The sequence below is a fragment of the Drosophila gunungcola genome (genome assembly GCF_025200985.1).
Source record: "Drosophila gunungcola strain Sukarami chromosome 3L unlocalized genomic scaffold, Dgunungcola_SK_2 000003F, whole genome shotgun sequence".
Classification (NCBI taxonomy): domain Eukaryota; kingdom Metazoa; phylum Arthropoda; class Insecta; order Diptera; family Drosophilidae; genus Drosophila; species Drosophila gunungcola.
This window is the reverse complement of record NW_026453179.1, coordinates 7,201,156-7,223,287: the sequence shown is the minus strand read 5'-3', so window position 1 is coordinate 7,223,287 and position 22,132 is coordinate 7,201,156. Positions and strand designations below refer to the sequence as shown.

At 44.0% G+C, this 22,132-nt stretch overlaps 4 protein-coding genes and 1 long non-coding RNA gene across 9 annotated transcripts; 3 read left to right on the top strand and 2 right to left on the bottom strand.

Moving 5' to 3' along the window:
* Positions 1-237: 237 nt before the first annotated feature.
* LOC128258376 (cell surface glycoprotein 1-like) lies at positions 238-1,208 on the bottom strand. Of its 2 annotated transcripts, none has more exons than XM_052989963.1 (2): positions 1,116-1,208; positions 238-1,049 (listed from the first exon to the last, which is right to left on the bottom strand). In XM_052989963.1, exons 1-2 carry the CDS (start codon positions 1,120-1,122, stop codon positions 274-276), a joined length of 783 nt encoding a protein of 260 aa, XP_052845923.1. In that variant the 5' UTR covers positions 1,123-1,208; the 3' UTR covers positions 238-273. The 2 variants fall into 2 exon arrangements, with proteins under 2 accessions (XP_052845923.1, XP_052845922.1); XM_052989962.1 differs by having other exon boundaries at positions 238-1,070; positions 1,116-1,187.
* A 1,530-nt stretch (positions 1,209-2,738) lies between these two features.
* Positions 2,739-3,532, top strand: LOC128258384 (probable endochitinase). Its single transcript, XM_052989973.1, has 2 exons — positions 2,739-2,880; positions 2,947-3,532. The coding sequence occupies exons 1-2, from the start codon at positions 2,874-2,876 to the stop codon at positions 3,447-3,449; spliced, it is 510 nt and encodes a 169-aa protein (XP_052845933.1). The 5' UTR covers positions 2,739-2,873; the 3' UTR covers positions 3,450-3,532.
* Positions 3,533-4,043: 511 nt separating this feature from the next.
* LOC128258400 (uncharacterized) lies at positions 4,044-11,299 on the top strand. Its single transcript, XM_052989996.1, is given in 8 exon segments — positions 4,044-4,305; positions 4,361-6,010; positions 6,153-6,509; positions 6,512-8,128; positions 8,442-9,323; positions 9,393-9,464; positions 10,389-11,115; positions 11,181-11,299. Coding segments are annotated over 7 exon segments (5,565 nt in total). The 3' UTR covers positions 11,114-11,115; positions 11,181-11,299.
* A 1,321-nt stretch (positions 11,300-12,620) lies between these two features.
* Positions 12,621-21,289, top strand: LOC128258507 (collagen alpha-2(IV) chain-like). Of its 4 annotated transcripts, XM_052990150.1 has the most exons (9): positions 12,621-12,729; positions 13,635-13,774; positions 14,018-14,072; positions 14,126-14,229; positions 14,291-14,434; positions 14,503-18,132; positions 18,181-18,730; positions 18,792-18,917; positions 20,272-21,289. In XM_052990150.1, the coding sequence occupies exons 2-9, from the start codon at positions 13,699-13,701 to the stop codon at positions 21,041-21,043; spliced, it is 5,457 nt and encodes a 1,818-aa protein (XP_052846110.1). In that variant the 5' UTR covers positions 12,621-12,729; positions 13,635-13,698; the 3' UTR covers positions 21,044-21,289. The 4 variants fall into 4 exon arrangements, with proteins under 4 accessions (XP_052846110.1, XP_052846109.1, XP_052846108.1 ...); XM_052990149.1 differs by lacking the exons at positions 12,621-12,729; positions 13,635-13,774 and having other exon boundaries at positions 14,014-14,076; positions 14,132-14,229; positions 14,503-16,491; positions 17,173-18,132; XM_052990148.1 differs by lacking the exons at positions 12,621-12,729; positions 13,635-13,774 and having other exon boundaries at positions 14,014-14,076; positions 14,132-14,229; positions 14,503-17,289; positions 17,545-18,132.
* Positions 21,284-22,035, bottom strand: LOC128258508 (uncharacterized). Its single transcript, XR_008267969.1, has 2 exons — positions 21,828-22,035; positions 21,284-21,771 (listed from the first exon to the last, which is right to left on the bottom strand). It is a non-coding gene; the product is annotated as an uncharacterized LOC128258508 (long non-coding RNA).
* Positions 22,036-22,132: the final 97 nt, after the last annotated feature.

The window sequence follows — 22,132 nt, the reverse complement described above, 5'->3', positions numbered from 1 at the left end:
CTTATCGCCTTCAATTATGTTGATCATGTTAGACATGCGCCTATCATGTCGGTCTAATTGAGGTGTGAACTCTGGGCCCTGCAGTTCCTGGAAGTCATCACCTCTCGCGGTGGAGCCACTCCCCAAATTGTGGTGTTCGGAATTCGCAAAGTTATGAATGAATGTCACGAACATGGTCGTGTTCAAGCTCAAGATCACTCAAAAGTCACAAGGAAACCCAGTAGAGAAGAACAATGATTTTTAAGAGCATGCTATTCTTAGTACTTTATTTGCCTAGGCGCAGTGTTTGGCGCAGGTCTGGGTGATTGAATCCCAGAAAAGATCACTGGGACAATCCTGGACGTACCCCACATCCCCATTGCAGTGGATGTATAGGTGGCAATCGTAGGGATGCGGCAGGAACTGGACACCCTGATGAGCCCGACACGAGGCATTCGCATCCACGCTGGGAATGGGCTCGGTGGTTCCGTTCGGCTGTGAAAATGTGGACAAAGGAGAAGCAGTTGATTCACTTGGATTCGGTGGTTCTTCAGTTGGTGTCCTAGTGCTTCCCGGGTCGTCCGAAGAGCTCTGTGAATCTTCAGATGTGGTTTCTGACGGAGCCTCAGTAGTTTCTTCCGATGGAACTGCTGTTGTCTTCTCTGTAGGTTGACTCGTGGGATCCGAGGGGTTTTCTGTGGTTTCATTTGTGGGATCCGACGATTCCCCAGTCGGTTGACCAGTGGGATCCGAGGGATTTTCAGTCGAATCTATTGGATTTTCAGTGGGTTCCGAGGGTTTTTCAGTGGGATCCGATGGATTTTCAGTTGGCTTCGATGGTTCTTCAGTAGGTGTGGCATCCGAAGGCTGTTGAGTGGGCACTTCAGTGGGTTTACCGGTTGGATCCGATGGGTCCTCAGTTGAGTCGTCATCCGTGGGATCCCAGGGATCATCAGTGGGGTCGTCAGGATCCTCCGTGGTAGTTGGAGCTTTAGTTGGGGTTATACATCTTCTCGCACTAAGGGCAGTTGCCAGGAGCATAAGCTGCAGCGACATTAATATCCAGACCACTTGAACCCAAAAATGTTTATCTTTAATGCTAACGGGTATAATTCAGTTTCTCTTCCGGTACTTACATCTCATCGCAACACCGATCAGTCGACTAGCAATTCAGGCCAACGAATACTACTCAGTTGAAGGCGCATTTATACCATTTCTTACTGCATCAGATTCAGCCTTTAATTAGCATAAAACAAGACTCTAAAGTGTTCTCATTATCACCACCTTGGTCAAACATGATGAGACTGCTATAATTTGATTGATAATGAATTCAAACTATAGAAGCAATCAAATAAAACAGGCACAATCAAAATATAGCAAGTGAAATCATTATGTCAAGTCATCTAAAGTTAAGATTCCGAAAAATGCGTTTTAGTTTGTTGAAATCTTAAAGCTCTTATAGAAAGAATGGGTCCTGCTGTTGCCTAATAATAAGCTAGTCTCCTTTCGCTATTACCAACTTTATTTGTAATTTTCAACTTACAACTACCAATTTTAATTAAAACCCAATTATAACATTTTTATCCGGCAATTGGCATTCCTTGTACATCAGGATTTCAATGATCAAGTAATTGACTTATCAGAAAGTTGTCGTGATTAGATAATAGGTGTACCAGTAACTGTTAAGATTATTATCAGTTCTGATGGGCTGGTGCAAACGGTAGTAAAGCTAGTGACTTTGTGATAATAAATAAACGGTATTTTAACCGGTTTTTCTATTTATTTTTAGATCATTTCCTTGACAGCCCACCGATTTTAAAAAATGAATACCAATTTGTTTAAATGTTTATTATTACTTCTATATATTTATGCGTAAATCGTCGTAAATAAGAACATTTTTTTCAAAATATTTTTTTTTAAATATTTTTATTGTTCCTATAGAAGCTTTACGTTATAGTCGTCCGATTTCGATGAAAATTGGACATGGCTAGATCGACTCTCCAAGTGATGCTGATCAAGAATATATATACTTTATAGGGTCGGAAACGTCTCTGAAATGATAATACCCTCTGCAAGGGTAAAAAAATCTAAAAAAAAAAGTATTTAAAAGCGGTTTAAGTGTTCCGCCGTTCAACTTGGGACTTCCCCTAGTTACACAAAAAAGTAATTATTTACTTATCTTTTAGGTTTAACCTTGAATTGTTTTTGCTACTTTATTAATATTGATTAGAATTTATAAGGCTATGATCTAAGTTGTCTTAACTTAATTACTTAGAAATATAATTAGGTTAAAATGTCTATGCCAACATTTATATGTAGAGCACTTCGTAGTGTAACTTGTATAAGCAATATTAACTTGTTTTTCTGATACGCAATTTATGTGTTTCCGGATTCACTTGAAGTAACTGGGGCGTTGAAAATTTCCAGAACACTTAGTGTTTAAATGTAAGTCAATAAACGTGAGTAAGTCCGATAAAGTGTACTAATTAAAGAACCAAAAAACAAATACTCAGTAAGAACTCAAATGAATACAATAATGTGTAACACTTTAAGTAGTTTTTTTTATAATTTTTTTTTTATTAATTTTGAACAATTTAATTGGGTATTTTAATTTTTACCTAATTGTTTATCTTTACTATTGATTTCAGAGGGTACATCTCTGTCGATGATATTGTTAAGTCTTACAATGCCGTCAACATTGTTTAAAGTTGCGAAACTATAAATTGATAATAGGAGCAAAAACTGATTTCCTTTGGCTATCAATACGCGTGTAAATAAAATAGATTATACAGATAAAAAAGAAGAGTAGTTCAGTATAAACGGAAAGCCAATGCTATAAAAGCACGGATCCTCAGTAAAAAGTAGTACTTTGGCAGAACGACCCATTTAAAAACATGAGAGGTAATTTAAAAATTCTGTCCTATTGTAAAAAAATATTGTATTTCATCATTAATAAACTTATTACAGGCTTTCATATTATTGGATTGTTTGCTCTCTTTGTGAGTTCAACGGCGTTCTTTGAAGAAGATACTTCCACTATTTCTGAAACAGATGAAACTACGGAGGTTCCTACAACAACGTTGCCACCACCTGTCCTGTGTGATGACGAAGACCAATTTCTTCCAGCACCTGACTGCAGGCAGTACTATCAGTGCGTGAACGGAGAGGGAATCTTAAAAATATGTCCAGACGGACTGTATTGGGATCCTGAACTCAATGTGTGCGCCTGGGAGTCGCAGTTCTGTACCGATGAAGGAAATGAGACCACGAAGTCACCATCCTTGACCTGTGCCTCTGGACTGCCATTTTTACCTTATCCGCCCGATTGCACAAAATTTATCCAATGTGTCTATAACATTGGGTTCAAACTTAGCTGCCCAATCGGACTGTACTGGAACCAACCTCTCCAGGCGTGTGACTATACTTGCGACAATGAAGTAAAATTCTCTGACGACTACGAGGTGCAATAACCGCTATTAAATGAGGTAGAATTTTGTTAAGCACACGAAAAAATGTACATACATAATAAACAAAATAAAGAAAAACAATTGAACGTAATTGGTTTTCAGTAGACGGCTGCTCAATTGAGTTCCTCTTAAAGATAACGGGCTTCGCAAAAAAATACCAGATAAGTGGGGAATGAGCTTTCATTGGGTTATAAATATTGAATGCACACAGCACAGGTATCATTTGACCAAATGTCTCTATAAAACTCGAACGTTAATCGGTTACGATGAATTATTATAAGTCGTCCTGCAGGTATTTTATACTATGTGTGGTTTTAACAGTGGTACTTACAAAAAAAGTGCATGCAAAACCCGACCAAACAGAAACTTTTCAAGTGCAAGGCAATAAAATTAATAAAGGCTATACCTATTAAACATTCGTTTAATAGTAATTTGTCTCTTGATAAAAATAATCTTAATAAATCACAGAAACAAGATGTTGGGGCACTAAAAGAAAAAACAAGAAACACAACGTACAATACAACTGAAATAAAAGTGTTAACAAAAAAAAGTTCATTACCGACTCAAGTCGAAAGTAATACAACCGGAACAGATTTAATGCTAAGCCCTGAGGAAAACAGTTCGTCAAAGGATGGCATAACTCCGGTCGAATCTACTAAAACCGAAACTGAAGAGAGCACCACGATTGGGGATTCCACACCCATTCCTGACGAAAGTACTACAGCTGCGCAGGACTCAACGAATATTCCTCAAGATAGCACGACAAAGGAAGATGCAACCACTCTTCCGGACGAAACTAGTACAGCTGAACCTCAAGAAAGTACCACGGTTGAGGATTCCACACCCATTCCTGACGAAAGTACTACAGCTGCCCAGGACTCAACGAATATTCCTGAAGGTAGCACGACAATAAGATAATGCGACTACTCTTCCGAACGAAACTACAACAGCTGAACCTCAAGAAAGTACCACGGTTGAGGATACCACTCCCATTCCCGACGAAAGTACTACAGCTGCCCAGGACTCAACGAATATTCCTGAAGATAGCACGACAATAGATAATGCGACTACTCTTCCGGACGAAAGTACCACGGTTGGGGATTCCACACCCATTCCTGACGAAAGTACTACCGCTGCCCAGGACTCAACGAATATTCCTGAAGGTAGCACGACAATAGATAATGCGAACACTCTTCCGGACGAAACTGCAACAGCTGAACCTCAAGAAAGTACCACGGTTGAGGATTCCACACCCATTCCTGACGAAAGTACTACCGCTGCCCAGGACTCAACGAATATTCCTGAAGATAGCACGACAATAGATGATGCGACCACTCTTCCGGACGAAACTACAACAGCTGAACCTCAAGAAAGTACCACGGTTGAGGATACCACTCCCATTCCCGACGAAAGTACTACAGCTGCCCAGGACTCAACGAATATTCCTGAAGGTAGCACGACAATAGATAATACGACCACTCTTCGGGACGAAACTACAACAGCTGAACCTCAAGAAAGTACCACGGTTGAGGATTCCACACCCATTCCTGACGAAAGTACCACCGCTGCCCAGGACTCAACGAATATTCCTGAAGGTAGCACGACAATAGATAATGCGACCACTCTTCCGGACGAAACTACAACAGCTGAACCTCAAGAAAGTAGCACGGTTGAGGATTCCACACCCATTCCTGACGAAAGTACTACAGCTCCCCAGGACTCAACGAATATTCCTGAAGATAGCACGACAATAGATGATGCGACCACTCTTTCGGACGAAACTACAACAGCTGAGCCTCAAGAAAGTACCACGGTTGAGGATTCCACACCCATTCCTGAAGAAAGTACTACAGCTGCCCAGGACTCAACGAAAATTCCTGAAGATAGCACGACAATAGATGATGCAACTACTCTTCCGGACGAAAGTACAACAGCTGAGCCTCAAGAAAGCACCACGGTTGAGGATTCCACACCCATTCCTGAAGAAAGTACTACAGCTGCCCAGGACTCAACGAATATTCCTGAAGATAGCACGACAATAGATGATGCAACTACTCTTCCGGACGAAACTACAACAGCTGAACCTCAAGAAAGTACCACGGTTGAGGATACCACTCCCATTCCCGACGAAAGTACTACAGCTGCTCAGGACGAAAGTACCACGGTTGAGGATTCCACACCCATTCCTGAAGAAAGTACTACAGCTGCCCAGGACTCAACGATTATTCCTGAAGATAGCACGACAATAGATAATGCGACAACTCTTCCGGACGAAAGTACCACGGTTGAGAATTCCACACCCATTCCTGAAGAAAGTACTACAGCTGCCCAGGACTCAACGAATATTCCTGAAGATAACACGACAATAGATGATGCAACTACTCTTCCGGACGAAACTACAACAGCTGAACCTCAAGAAAGTACCACGGTTGAGGATACCACTCCCATTCCCGACGAAAGTACTACAGCTGCCCAGGACTCAACGAATATTCCTGAAGATAGCACGACAATAGATGATGCAACTACTCTTCCGGACGAAACTACAACAGCTGAGCCTCAAGAAAGTACCACGGTTGAGGATACCACTACCCATTCCTGACGAAAGTACTAACAGCTGCCCAGGCTCAACGAATATTCCTGAAGATAGCACGACAATAGATGATGCAACTACTCTTCCGGACGAAAGTACAACAGCTGAGCCTCAAGAAAGCACCACGGTTGAGGATTCCACACCCATTCCTGAAGAAAGTACTACAGCTGCCCAGGACTCAACGAATATTCCTGAAGATAGCACGACAATAGATGATGCAACTACTCTTCCGGACGAAAGTACAACAGCTGAGCCTCAAGAAAGCACCACGGTTGAGGATTCCACACCCATTCCTGAAGAAAGTACTACAGCTGCCCAGGACTCAACGAATATTCCTGAAGATAGCACGACAATAGATGATGCAACTACTCTTCCGGACGAAAGTACAACAGCTGAGCCTCAAGAAAGCACCACGGTTGAGGATTCCACACCCATTCCTGAAGAAAGTACTACAGCTGCCCAGGACTCAACGAAATTCCTGAAGATAGCACGACAATAGATGATGCAACTACTCTTCCGGACGAAAGTACAACAGCTGAACCTCAAGAAAGTACCACGGTTGAGGATTCCACACCCATTCCTGACGAAAGTACTACAGCTGCCCAGGACTCAACGAATATTCCTGAAGATAGCACGACAATAGATGATGCAACTACTCTTCCGGACGAAACTACAACAGCTGAACCTCAAGAAAGTACCACGGTTGAGGATACCACTCCCATTCCCGACGAAAGTACTACAGCTGCCCAGGACGAAAGTACCACGGTTGAGGATTCCACACCCATTCCTGAAGAAAGTACTACAGCTGCCCAGGACTCAACGATTATTCCTGAAGATAGCACGACAATAGATAATGCGACAACTCTTCCGGACGAAAGTACCACGGTTGAGAATTCCACACCCATTCCTGAAGAAAGTACTACAGCTGCCCAGGACTCAACGAATATTCCTGAAGATAGCACGACAATAGATGATGCGACTACTCTTCCGGACGAAAGTACAACAGCTGAACCTCAAGAAAGTACCACGGTTGAGGATACCACTCCCATTCCTGACGAAAGTACAACAGCTGCCCAGGGCTCAACGAATATTCCTGAAGATAGCACGACAATAGATGATGCAACTACTCTTCCGGACGAAAGTACAACAGCTGAGCCTCAAGAAAGCACCACGGTTGAGGATTCCACACCCATTCCTGAAGAAAGTACTACAGCTGCCCAGGACTCAACGAAAATTCCTGAAGATAGCACGACAATAGATGATGCAACTACTCTTCCGGACGAAAGTACAACAGCTGAGCCTCAAGAAAGCACCACGGTTGAGGATTCCACACCCATTCCTGAAGAAAGTACTACAGCTGCCCAGGACTCAACGAATATTCCTGAAGATAGCACGACAATAGATGATGCAACTACTCTTCCGGACGAAACTACAACAGCTGAACCTCAAGAAAGTACCACGGTTGAGGTTTCCACACCCATTCCTGACGAAAGTACTACAGCTGCCCAGGACTCAACGAATATTCCTGAAGATAGCACGATAATAGATAATGCGACAACTCTTCCGGACGAAAGTACAACAGCTGAACCTCAAGAAAGTACCACGGTTGAGGATTCCACACCCATTCCTGACGAAAGTACTACAGCTGCCCAGGACTCAACGAATATTCCTGAAGATAACACGACAATAGATGATGCAACTACTCTTCCGGACGAAAGTACAACAGCTGAACCTCAAGAAAGCACCACGGTTGAGGATTCCACACCCATTCCTGAAGAAAGTACTACAGCTGCCCAGGACTCAACGAAAATTCCTGAAGATAGCACGACAATAGATGATGCAACTACTCTTCCGGACGAAAGTACAACAGCTGAACCTCAAGAAAGTACCACGGTTGAGGATTCCACACCCATTCCTGACGAAAGTACTACAGCTGCCCAGGACTCAACGAATATTCCTGAAGATAGCACGACAATAGATGATGCAACTACTCTTCCGGACGAAACTACAACAGCTGAACCTCAAGAAAGTACCACGGTTGAGGATACCACTCCCATTCCCGACGAAAGTACTACAGCTGCCCAGGACGAAAGTACCACGGTTGAGGATTCCACACCCATTCCTGAAGAAAGTACTACAGCTGCCCAGGACTCAACGATTATTCCTGAAGATAGCACGACAATAGATAATGCGACAACTCTTCCGGACGAAAGTACCACGGTTGAGAATTCCACACCCATTCCTGAAGAAAGTACTACAGCTGCCCAGGACTCAACGAATATTCCTGAAGATAGCACGACAATAGATGATGCGACTACTCTTCCGGACGAAAGTACAACAGCTGAACCTCAAGAAAGTACCACGGTTGAGGATTACCACACCCATTCCTGACGAAAGTACTACAGCTGCCCAGGACTCAACGAATATTCCTGAAGATAGCACGACAATAGATGATGCAACTACTCTTCCGGACGAAAGTACAACAGCTGAGCCTCAAGAAAGCACCACGGTTGAGGATTCCACACCCATTCCTGAAGAAAGTACTACAGCTGCCCAGGACTCAACGAAAATTCCTGAAGATAGCACGACAATAGATGATGCAACTACTCTTCCGGACGAAAGTACAACAGCTGAGCCTCAAGAAAGCACCACGGTTGAGGATTCCACACCCATTCCTGAAGAAAGTACTACAGCTGCCCAGGACTCAACGAATATTCCTGAAGATAGCACGACAATAGATGATGCAACTACTCTTCCGGACGAAACTACAACAGCTGAACCTCAAGAAAGTACCACGGTTGAGGTTTCCACACCCATTCCTGACGAAAGTACTACAGCTGCCCAGGACTCAACGAATATTCCTGAAGATAGCACGATAATAGATAATGCGACAACTCTTCCGGACGAAAGTACAACAGCTGAACCTCAAGAAAGTACCACGGTTGAGGATTCCACACCCATTCCTGACGAAAGTACTACAGCTGCCCAGGACTCAACGAATATTCCTGAAGATAACACGACAATAGATGATGCAACTACTCTTCCGGACGAAAGTACAACAGCTGAACCTCAAGAAAGCACCACGGTTGAGGATTCCACACCCATTCCTGAAGAAAGTACTACAGCTGCCCAGGACTCAACGAAAATTCCTGAAGATAGCACGACAATAGATGATGCAACTACTCTTCCGGACGAAAGTACAACAGCTGAACCTCAAGAAAGTACCACGGTTGAGGATTCCACACCCATTCCTGACGAAAGTACTACAGCTGACCAGGACTCAACGAATATTCCTGAAGATAGCACGACAATAGATGATGCAACTACTCTTCCGGACGAAACTACAACAGCTGAACCTCAAGAAAGTACCACGGTTGAGGATACCACTCCCATTCCCGACGAAAGTACTACAGCTGCCCAGGACGAAAGTACCACGGTTGAGGATTCCACACCCATTCCCGAAGAAAGTACTACAGCTGCCCAGGACTCAACGATTATTCCTGAAGATAGCACGACAATAGATAATGCGACAACTCTTCCGGACGAAAGTACCACGGTTGAGAATTCCACACCCATTCCTGAAGAAAGTACTACAGCTGCCCAGGGCTCAACGAATATTCCTGAAGGTAGCACGACAATAGATGATGCAACTACTCTTCCGGACGAAAGTACAACAGCTGAGCCTCAAGAAAGCACCACGGTTGAGGATTCCACACCCATTCCTGAAGAAAGTACTACAGCTGCCCAGGACTCAACGAAAATTCCTGAAGATAGCACGACAATAGATGATGCGACTACTCTTCCGGACGAAAGTACAACAGCTGAACCTCAAGAAAGTACCACGGTTGAGGATACCACACCCATTCCTGTACGAAAGTACTACAGCTGCCCAGGACTCAACGAATATTCCTGAAGATAGCACGACAATAGATGATGCAACTACTCTTCCGGACGAAAGTACAACAGCTGAAGCCTCAAGAAAGCACCACGGTTGAGGATTCCACACCCATTCCTGACGAAAGTACTAACAGCTGCCCAGGGCTCAACGAATATTCCTGAGGATAGCACGACAAAGGAAGACCCAACCACTCTTCCGGACGAAAGTACAACAGCTGAAACTCAAGAAAGTACTACGATTAAGAATTCCACACCCATTCCTGTCGAAAGTACTACAGCTTCCCAGAACTCTACGAATATTCCTAAAGATAGCACGACAATAGAGGATGCCACAACTCTTCCCGACGAAACCACCACAGCTGAACCTGAAAAGAGCACCACTACGATTGAGGCTTCAACATCCATTCCCAGCGGTAGTAGTACTGTTGGCCAAGATTCTACGAAAGGTACAGAAGAAAATACTACAGACTCTACATACAAGCCCGGAGAAAGCTCTACGATCGCGAATTCTACACCGATTCCGGATAAAAGTACCACTGTAGACGATACTACCAGTAGTTTTATTTCGTCAACGCAAGAAACAACTCCATCTTATTCAAGTTCAACATCATCTTCCCCTGACACCACGTCGTCAACTTTATCACCGCTTTCTTGCAGTAGCGGGAACTCATACTTACCCCATCCAACAAACTGCCACAAATTTATACAGTGTAGTAATGGAAACGAATTTATTATGGATTGCCCGGCTAATCTCTATTGGGACTATCAAAACTTAGCCTGCAGTAGGGAACCTAGTGTTTGCTACAACAGTGAGGAAAATGCGAAACCAGAAGAAAAGACTTGCGGCCCTGGAGTAGATTTCCTTGTTCACCCAACGGACTGTACCAAATATTTGCAATGCAGTAACGGCGAGCCATTGGAGCGCAAATGTCCCGATCCCCTGTATTGGAACCCAGAAATTTCCGTCTGTGATTGGTCAAATAAGTACTGCAACAATCTGCAATCTGCAAATGAATCGATTTCATGTGCAGTGGGAATGAATTTTGATGTTTTTCAAGGCGATTGTTCGAAATACATAAAGTGCTTTGGCTTGAGGGGTATCGTAATGAGTTGTAGTTTAGGACTTTACTGGAATCCTGTCAGCGAATTATGCGAAAAATCGCAGCGATTCTGCACATAAGTGTAAGTTTAATATTTTCTTAATCCCATGCATAACAAATAACATAGTTTTTAATATTTGTTTACAGAATCTTTGCAGATAAATAGCATTCTTTGATTGACCTTCAGAAAACAATTTTAACTCAGTAAAACCAATTAATAATAATGATTTAAAATGTACTTATTTTGCTGGAACTTCGATCCGTTTATATAATAAAATTAAAAAATATAAACTTATTAATAATAAATGTATTTATTTTAATATACTTTAGATTTAAAAATGAATTATAAGCAGTTGTTTTATTTATTATTATTTATTATCGCTTTAAAAAATGAAAAAAAAAAACAATCATTTGTATTTTATTGATGGTTTTGAGATGTTCTAAATAGATTTCCTTTTTGGATGTATGCAAATTTATTTCAATAGACTGCTGCTTGGTACTTTTTTATACCCTTTTAACGGAGAAAAGAGAAGTATATTCAAATCTAAAAAAATTTGTCAGTAGACTTACAATTTTATCTTATAACCACTGTTTCAAAAGCATATAGCATGTGAAACTCGTTTTACATTCAAAAAGAAAATTGGAGATTATTATTGTAATAAGAACTAGGTTCTCGGTAAATCTCATCAAAGGGAATTCTATAGTCAGAACACTCGGGTTTTAAAATTCCTACCCATTATTTGTTGATCTTATCAATCTAGGCTTCAATTAAAAATATTACTAGCCTTGAAACACACCCCATACAGCCGATGGGCCTTTGAAAAATTTAAATTTAATGCTTGAGTTCAATTTAAACACATGGTGTCATAGAAGCTTTCAGCCGATAAGAGAATAGCCGAACTCAACATTGAATGGGGGCTTGTAGATGTTGCTCTATATATAGATATGACGATGGACAGTCTAACCAGAAATTGAACGCAAATTTCGGTGTCAGAGGTTATCAAGGCAAATTACTTCCGCCAATTTTTGATTTGTTAAAAATCAAAATAAAACACATGGAAATTAGCGGCTTAGGAAATCAAAGCCTAAATTAATTAAGCGTTCACCAGACGCAAAAAGAGAACACATTTCCCAAGCGTATGAGTTGGGGGCAGGGACACACTTGAAAATGTATCCATGAGATATACAATTGCGTATCTTTATATGCAAATAAATGCCAGCACATTTCCCTAAATGGGTCAAAAGAGTGCCCCATCCGTTGGCGAAGACTATGATGTTGTAATGCCCCCAGAAACTCATTTGTCGAAGGGGACGTCAGCGGTTCCCCTTCCATTGCCAGACGACCAAGTGATCGATTGACACGATCAAAGATCTGATACGTAATGGAATAGACACTCGAATGAATGGCACTGGCACTGGCGACGAGCTCCAAGCTTGGAACTCTAAGTGCCCTGATCCGCCTCACAGATACCATACGAGCACTCTTTGCTAGTGTGGATCCTACATAAATATTCATGCTGCTGCTGGCTAAATGCAAATGTATTGGAAATTGCTCGCCTTCAATGAATTTGAGTTCTGCTCAAGCTCTAGAGTTTTCATGCTCGAACGGAACAGTGTTATTCGCAATCCAGCAGTTGTCGCGATCGGAAGCAAATCGGAAAATCTTCTTGGAATCCTAATTCACGCAGGCGAAGAAGTGTGTGTCTAAGATTTACAGTTTGAGCAAGGACACTTTAAAATAAAGCCTTTGAAATACGTGGATAAGGGATCAAATAAGAATTAAAACATTTAATAAATGGTTTAAGGAAAGAGTTATATTCAAACAACTCGGAACTGCGAGCAAAGTTTTATATTTTTATATAATATTATATTTTTTTAAAATGTTGTGCTGTGAACGTTTAAATTTAATAGAATGTTTAAATTATTTTTGTGCCAAAGAGGAACTTCTTAAAGTATAGAACATTTTATTGTTAAATTAAAAGTGAAAACCTCCCGGGAAGTTAACTAATAATAAATGTTTAACGAAACAAACAATAACTAAAATTAAAAATTAAAAAAAACAAAAAACCAACTAATTTGTTTTTTAGTTTAATCAAAATGTTATGAACATAAATAAACATCAGGAGAACTATCCTGATATCCTATTCAAATATTTAATTTAAATATTAAAGCTAATCAGTTTGAGCGATAAAATCATTCCGCAAATAAAATTAGACTCAATAAAAGAAAAGTGATAGCACCAGCAAGTAACAGACACTTATAAAACAAATATTAAAAAAGTTTTTAATTGCTAGGACAATCCAGTTGTTATTACTCATAATGATTTCCTGTTACCAAGTTGAGCTCTAAGGACTTGTATGTTTGCTTTTAAAAATATGTATAAACTTAATCAGTTGGAGCAATTACATCATTCCTAAAACTAAAATAAAACTCAAGATCAATTACTTTATTTTGGCATCTAACAACATCGTGCGTGCTCGTTTAAAAGAAACGTGATAACCCCAGAAAGTGACGGGCACAAAACAGAGCGAAGGAATATGAACTAATAATAACACGCATGTATACAATGTGTTGATAATACAATTTAATTTCATCTTTCAGTTTGCTGGTTGTGTTGCGACGACGTCGACGCATTTCAATTGGATTCAGAAAATAATTTATTGAAATGTTGCCCCTTCGCATAGGCCTGCTACTTGGCGCTGTGCTTCTCGTAGCAAGCGCAAATGGAGCCGCCATCGTAAGTGTCCGAATCGCTAATGAATCCCTTGAATTTGGCCTGTGTGGAACTAGAGTAGTTCAATGTAAATGAACTCGGTTCGAATGGTAGGCGATAAGACCTAAATTGACCAAGGTCAGTTATTAAAGCAGCATCAAATTGGGGACACTCGCAGACACATGTTGAATACGCTTAAAGATTAGGTTGACATTAGCATTGAACTTAAATCGCTTTAAAAAAATTGCAGGAGAAATCGCCTGGGAAGAAGTCGAGATTTCTGGTCTGACCGGCTTGGACAGAGAAAAGAGAAGTGCCAGAGGCTAGTAAGTAATTACAAAAATATTCTGTGCCCTAAAAATAAATAATGTCTTACTAGTTCAAGGGGACAAACGCAGTCTCAGTACTTAAATTTTGGCAAACCCGAACAGGATGGAAAAGCCGAGGCGGAGGCCAATGAAAGTGGATCTCGCTCAACTGTCTGTAAGTCCGGTTCTATAAAAATCCCTTAACATCCTTGTAGATTGACTTAAAACTCTTTCAGCTGGCACCCACGGAATGGGACAGGCTCAGAGTCAGTTCTCATCGGGAGACTGCAATGGATGTTCCGGCTACCAAACGGATTACCCTTCTTCGGGCAGAATACTAGATGCTAGTGGAGCCGGTGGAGTTGGCTTTCCGGGTGCCGGTAAGATCTCATCTGAATTACTTGTACCTTCTGCTTAAAATGTAATTATAATCTTAATTTTAATGAAGGTGCGCAAGGCGGAGTGGGTGAACAGCCAGGGTTTGGCGGTCAGTCGGGAATCGGAGGACAGCCTGGAAGTGGTGGAGCTTACTCACCGGGCTATGGACATCTTCCCGCACCTGGGACTGGCGGAACACAACCCGGAGAACTGGGAGTTGGTGGATATCCAGGAGTCGCAGGCAAACAGCCCGGATACGGAACACAGACCGGCGCTGGAGGAAGCCCTACAGGAATTGGTGGAGCTCAGCCTGGATTTGGAACTCGGCCGGGAGTTGGTGAACAGGCAGGAACAAGTGGCGGGCAGCCTGGAGTAGGCGGTCAACAAGGAGTAAGTGGCGTGCGTCCTGGGGTTCCTGGAGAATCAGGACTCGGTAGCGGACAACCCGGATATGGTTCTCAACCTGGAGTTGTGGGATCCACTGGATACGAAACACAGCCAGGAATTGGAGGTAGACAACCGGAAACTGGTGAAGGCCAGACCGGATATGGAACTCAGCCGGGAGTTGGAGGACAGGCAGGTATAAGTGGCGGGCAGCCAGGAGTAGGTGGTGTACAGCCCGGATACGGAACACGGCCCGGAGAATCGGGACTCGGTAGCGGACAACCCGGATATGGACCTCAGCCAGGAGTAGGCGGGCAGACTGGAGTTGGTGGAGCTCAACCCGGATACGGAGATGGTGGAAGTGGTAGATCGCCCGGATATGGAACTCAACCAGGACTCGAAGTCGGACAACCTGGATTCGGAGGCCAACCTGGAGTTGGAAGTCAAACAGGATACGGAACTCAGCCAGGAGTTACAGGACAACATGGTCTCGATACCCGTCCTGGACTTACTGGCGAATCATTAATCGGTGGAGGTAGCCAACCTATGCTAGGCGGAACGCCTGGCTATTCTACTCAACCTGGATTTACTGGGCAGACAGGAGTCGGAGATGGACATCCAGGACATGGGCCTCAAGCTGGAGTTGGAGGAACAGAGACAGGAGCTGGAGGAGATCAACCTGGAACTGGTGGGTCTCAACCTGGATATGGAACTCAGCCTGGCTATGGAACACAACCTGGAGTAGGAGGAAGTCAGCAAGGAGTTGGAGGAGGTCAACCAGGAATTGGTGGCCCTCAACCTGGATATGGAACTCAACCAGGATACGGAACACAACCTGGAGTAGGAGGAAGTCAGCAAGGAGTTGGAGGAGGTCAACCAGGAATTGGTGGCCCTCAACCAGGATATGGAACTCAACCAGGATACGGAACACAACCTGGAGAAGGAGGAAGTCAGCCCGGAGTTGGAGGAAGCCAACCAGGAATTGGTGGTTCTCAACCTGGATACGGAACTCAGCCGGGAGTAGGCGGACAGACAGGCTTGGGTGGCCGACAGCCTGGTTACGGAAGTCAGCCTGGAGTTGGTGGATCGGCAGGATACGGAACTCAGCCCGGAGTTGGAGGAAGCCAACCAGGAATTGGTGGATCCCAACCTGGATATGGAGCTCAGCCGGGATACGGAACTCAACCCGGATACGGTTCTCAACCAGGAGTAGGAGGAAGCTTGCCAGGAGTTGGTGGAAGTCAACCAGGAATTGGTGGATCTCAAACTGGATATGGAAGTCAGCCTGGATATGGAGCACAACCTGGAGTAGGAGGAAGTCAGCCCGGATTTGGAGGAAGCCAACCAGGAATTGGTGGATCTCAACCTGGATATGGAACTCAACCAGGATACGGAACACAACCTGGAGTAGGAGGAAGTCAGCCCGGATTTGGAGGAAGCCAACCAGGAATTGGTGGATCTCAACCTGGATATGGAACTCAACCTGGATACGGAACACAACCTGGAGTAGGAGGAAGTCAGCCCGGAGTTGGAGGAAGCCAACCCGGAATTGGTGTATCTCAACCTGGATATGGAACTCAACCTGGATACGGAACACAACCTGGAGTAGGAGGAAGTCAGCCCGGAGTTGGAGGAAGCCAACCAGGACTTGGTGGTTCCCAGCCTGGATATGGAAGTCAGTCTGGATATGGAGTACAGCCTGGAGTTGGAGGCACCCAGCCAGGAGGTAGAGGAAGCCAATCAGGAATTGGTGGTTCCCAACCTGGAGTTGGATATGTGACTCAACCTGGATACGGAGTTGGGGGAAGCCAACCAGGACTTGGTGGTTCCCAGCCTGGATATGGAGCTGCACCTGGATACGGAACACAACCTGGAGTAGGGGGAAGTCAGCCTGGAGTTGGAGGAGGTCAACCAGGAATTGGTAGCTCTCAACCTGGATATGGAACTCAACCAGGATACGGGAAACAGGCGGGAGTAGGAAGAAGTCAGCCCGGAGTTGGAGAAAGCCAACCCGGAATTGGTGGTTCTCAACCTGGATATGGAACTCAACCAGGATACGGAACACAGCCGGGAGTAGGAGGAAGCCAACCAGGAGTTGGTGGTTCTCAACCTGGTTATGGAACTCAGCCTGGATACGGAACACAACCTGGAGTAGGAGGAAGTCAGCCCGGATTTGGAGGAAGCCAACCAGGAATTGGTGGCTATCAACCTGGATATGGAACTCAACCAGGATACGGGACACAGGCGGGAGTAGGAGGAAGTCAGCCCGGAGTTGGAGGAAGCCAACCAGGAATTGGTGGTTCTCAACCTGGATATGAAACTCAACCAGGATACGGAACACAGCCCGGAGTAGGAGGAAGTCAGCCGGGAGTTGGAGGAAGCCAACCCGGAATTGGTGGATCTCAACCTGGATATGGATCTCAACCAGGATACGGAACACAGCCGGGAGTAGGAGGAAGCCAACCAGGAGTTGGTGGTTCTCAACCTGGTTATGGAACTCAGCCTGGATACGGAACACAACCTGGAGTAGGAGGAAGTCAGCCCGGATTTGGAGGAAGCCAACCAGGACTTGGTGGTTCCCAGCCTGGATATGGAACTGCACCTGGATACGGAATACAACCTGGAGTAGGAGGAAGTCAGCAAGGAGTTGGAGGAGGTCAACCAGGAATTGGTGGATCTCAACCTGGATATGGATCTCATCCAGGATACGGAACACAGCCGGGAGTAGGAGGAAGCCAACCAGGAGTTGGTGGTTCTCAACCTGGTTATGGAACTCAGCCTGGATACGGAACACAACCTGGAGTAGGAGGAAGTCAGTCCGGAGTTGGGGGAAGCCAACCAGGATTTGGTGGTTCTCAACCTGAATATGGAACTCAGCCTGGCTATGGAACACAACCTGGAGTAGGTGGAAGTCAGCCCGGAGTTGGGGGAAGCCACCAAGGAATTGGTGGCTCTCAAGCTGGATACGGAACTCAGCCGGGAGTAGGCGGACAGGCAGGCTTGGGTGGCCGACAGCCTGGTTACGGAAGTCAACCTGCAGGTGGATCGGCAGAATACGGAACTCAGCCGGGAGTAGGAGGAAGCCAACCAGGAATTGGACGGCCTCAGCCCGGATACGGAGCTCAACCCGGTTACGGATCTCAACCTGGAGTTGGCGGAACGACGGGTGCTGGAGTGGGTCAACCAGGTTACGGAGGCCAGACAGGTCAAACGGGACAGTCTGGTGTCGGCGGTCAAATTGATGCACCGGGGCGCTACACAGCTGGCACTGGAGTTGTTCCTGGAGCTCCTGGTGTTGGAGGCGCTGGTGGTGCTGGTGAGTAGCTACACGAGTTATTGAGAAACTTATTAAAATCTATTAAAGGTGTACCAGTTGCTGCCGGCACAGGTGGAGCCGACGACGCATTCTCCCAGGCCGAGTCATCTATTGGCGACGGACAGGCTTCGGCAAGTGCTCAGGGCAAGAAGAACGGAGGCACTGCCAAGACCCAAGTGTCTGGAACATACAGTGCGGGCGGAACCTTTAGCGCCAGCGCAATGACCTCGGATGCGGATCGTGCGGCCAGTGCCCAGGTCACCGGAACTGCGGAGGGCGCCGTGAGTCAGGCCCAGGGATCTGGGGGTCCCGCCCAGTCGCAGGCCCAGGTGCAGACGGCAAAGGACGGCGGCACGAAGGCCTCTTCGCAGAGCGGCGGCATTATCCAACTGAGCCAGAGCGAGGTTCATGCCAATGACAAGGGTGGGTTGGCTGACGCCCAGTCCAGCGGTCCTGGGCAGACCTCATCGCAAGCCCAGATCGGTTTTCGTCCCGGCCAGGAAGCTAATACGCCAGCGGCCAACGGCGGCGGTCAGGCTTCGTCCTCATCTGGCGCCCACTCTAGTCAGAGTAGCTCGCAGATTCACGGAACTTCCAGGTAGTAAAAGTGTACGACTGGCGGCTCAAGAAAGGTGTTACAATATGGTTTTTTATTTCAGCTACGGCGTTTCGTACCACGGTGCTGCTCAATCCGCATCGGGAACCAAGGAGCAGGTGGCATCGTACAGGGAACAAAATCGTGAGCTATTTAACACCATCAGTCGGTTCGGCGATAATGTCAATGCGTAAGTAACCCCAAAGGCATTCGCTTTAATATACGTAAATATTTATAATATTAAAAATTGTTAAGCTCTTTCTTAAAAGTTTTTTACGCTTCTAAATGTGGCAAACTCATTTTATAAAATTTTAAAACATACCGAATCCTTTTATACAAAAATCTTAGAATGTATTTAACAAAAATATTCCTTCGTTTTTGTTTAGCTTAGTTAGTTTTTATGATAGCTAGCTTACCAGGCGTGACTTACATATGTACATAGGTATCAAATAGAGGCACTCTGAGTTTCGGGAAGGGGTCAATAAACTTTTGATATTGTCATAAAAAAAATTGTTAAAAGACAAAAAAACGACCAACCAACTAATCCCAATAAACTAAATTAAAAAGAAACGCTTAGTGCATTTAAAAAGTTTCCGATTCAAATAAAAAAGGTTGAATTTACCTCATTGCAACACCCGTGTCTATCCAATACAAGTTTTGCTTAGGAGCTTTACTTTTTTTTTACTGTTTATAGGCATACTCTCTCAACAATGCCATACTCTCTCAAAAAACTTCGTGCACCCGCTTCCTCGCCTCCTCTTTCGTCTCTCAAGACACTTGCCGCTCTCTTCCATTGCATCCTTCGTGATTTTTTTTCTTGCCCCTTTTCAATTTTTTACCGCTGGTAAATGGCTCTCCTTATCTCACCCACAAATTCATACATAATCACATGAGCCAGGGGTGCTCAAAACTGCCATATGGCAGAGCATTTTCCAACACATTTAAAAAGGATCACGAACACAAGTAAAGTATTCGGTGTTGAGCCGAGGAAAAGACAAAAACAAAATTCATTTGACTTAGCCATCCAAAAAAAATAAACCAATGTAATTGTTGTTGGCTTGTCTCGGTCTTATCAGTAACGAATTGGACCGCAAGGAAGAAACGAAAAATTGTTAGTGTATAGCAAAATGTGCCCAGCAAGCTTACCTATTTGCCGGCCCTAACATCTCCACAAACGAGTGCATTTACAAAAACAATTGTGCTCCATATGCGTGAGCACCCCTGTCATAAGCAAACAAATGCGTAGCAAATAGCCAAAACAAAGTCTGGTTTGAACTTAGAAACATTGTCAACTATTTTAGCTTCTGTGTTAAAATCAACTAAATAAAATAGGCCTTACTTATATGTTATAAAATTGTAACTTTTTAAAATTTTTAAACAAATAAATCTATTTAACAACGAAAACTCGAATTATTTTAAAGGAGCACCTTGTTCTAAGCTCTTGAAAAAATATTCAGTTGAAAATATCCATCATCTATGATATGCCATCATGGGAAACGAAAATATAAAATTTGTTTTTTTTTGTTTTTTTTTGTGTATTTTAGAGTTACTGATCGCGCTGATGCTGTTTATAGCGGACCGGCGCTCACTGATGAGTCCGACAGGCTGCCAGAACTGCAGTTGAAGTCGACCAAGCCCAAGGATGAGGCTGATATGGCAGAAAGGAAAGCAGACCAGCCGGAGCCCATACAGTACGACGATGAAGATGAAGCTGACCCGGATGAATACGAAGAGGATGAGTACTACAACGAGAAGCCAGTCAAGCTGGAGGAGAGTCCCAAGTCGGCCAGCAGTGTTAAGAAACTGGAGCCAACTCCAGAGCCCAAGGCCTACGAACAGTCTTCGCCCACGCAAATCCAAAAGGCGGTGGTGCTACCAGTTGCAGGTGAAAAGTACCAAGTGGTGCAACAGCAGAACGGTAGGGTAACCATCAATAGCGAACCTTCCACCACCGAGGCTATACCACCAGGATTCCGAGGCACTGTCAATGTGCAAAAGAAGTTCCACACCAAGGCTCTGGAGCTGCCCACTAACAAGAGGGTGGAGATTTCGGCCGACGCGGCTGAGGAGGGCCCAACTCGAGGGGACAAGCCCATCGCACGTGCTCCGGACAGCTATGTCACCGTCACCAAGTCGGTGACTGGCAGCATGGACAACAGCAAGAATCCGCCGCAGGAGAACAAGAACTTCCAGTCCACATACTTCACAAAGTCCTCGACATGCGGCTACTTCACCTTCTCCTGCAACATTGTTTACGGTGCCAATGGAAGGAGCAAAATCTGCCGACCGAAGGCACCAACCAATGGCAAGTGCTAGGGGATCGTATACAACATCCCTTTAACCCACCCATATTATAGTAGATCAGTTCCAAAGGGGCTCAATTATAGAACAGCTTGGCCAACCGTCAACCACAAACACCTATTTGTGTTTCGATGCTGCTTGGTCTTAAGCATTTAAGTGTTTTTCGCAATTAATTTTAGAGTTTTACTGCCATTTCTTTAATATTTTGTACGTTTTGCTACTGTAATTAATATTTAATAATAAATCACAAAAAAATAGAGTCATTTGATTTAATTCTTTATTCCACACAAACGTATTTTTGAAAATCTAAACACAAATTTTGTCACAAGTGAGTAGATGGGAGTTCCAAAAGAGATATTGCGGACAGGTCATCACAAAGGGCAGATAATCGCACAGAATGAATCGGGTGCAGTCACCTGGGTAAACTATCCGCTGTCCGAGTTTGTTGTCACATACCTCCAAAAGATTTTGTGATTTTGTGATTTCCGGACTTAGAATTGAGTCGTTTTGAAAGCGTTTACTCCCATTTGGTGCTGAAGAAGTGAAGGAACATCCACCAAGCGCCTGCATTTCGCATCGCTCGAAGTTTGAGTTCCAAATAAATTGCGGAGGACAGCTCAGCAAGCGAATCTCATAGAATCGATGGCAGTCATTAGGATCGGCCTGTTTTACCACAGTTTGTGACATGGAGAACCCAAAGCACATCACAGTTAAAGAAACAGTCAACAAAAGTTGGTATTCCACTAATAAAAATCAATATTAATATTTATCGAAATTAATAAAACTGCTTTACCCATACTTTTCATTGCTCTGCGCTTAAACTCTGCAGTTCATCTGATACTCAGCACCGATCGCTTGGGTTCTTATATATCACTGATATACAAACACATGTTATTGACAATAAGATACCGTGTCTTCGGTGGAATTTAGATATAAACCTTTTAATCTCCTCTGTCCTTGAACCGATAAGCTTGTCCGGTCAAGTGGAAAAGACAATAACGTCGGACAATAATAATGTCTAAGAAACCATGGCTTGCCAAAAAAAAAAAAGAGCCAGCTAACTATAAATAATTCTGATTTGTAACCTTTTCAAGAAAATATAAA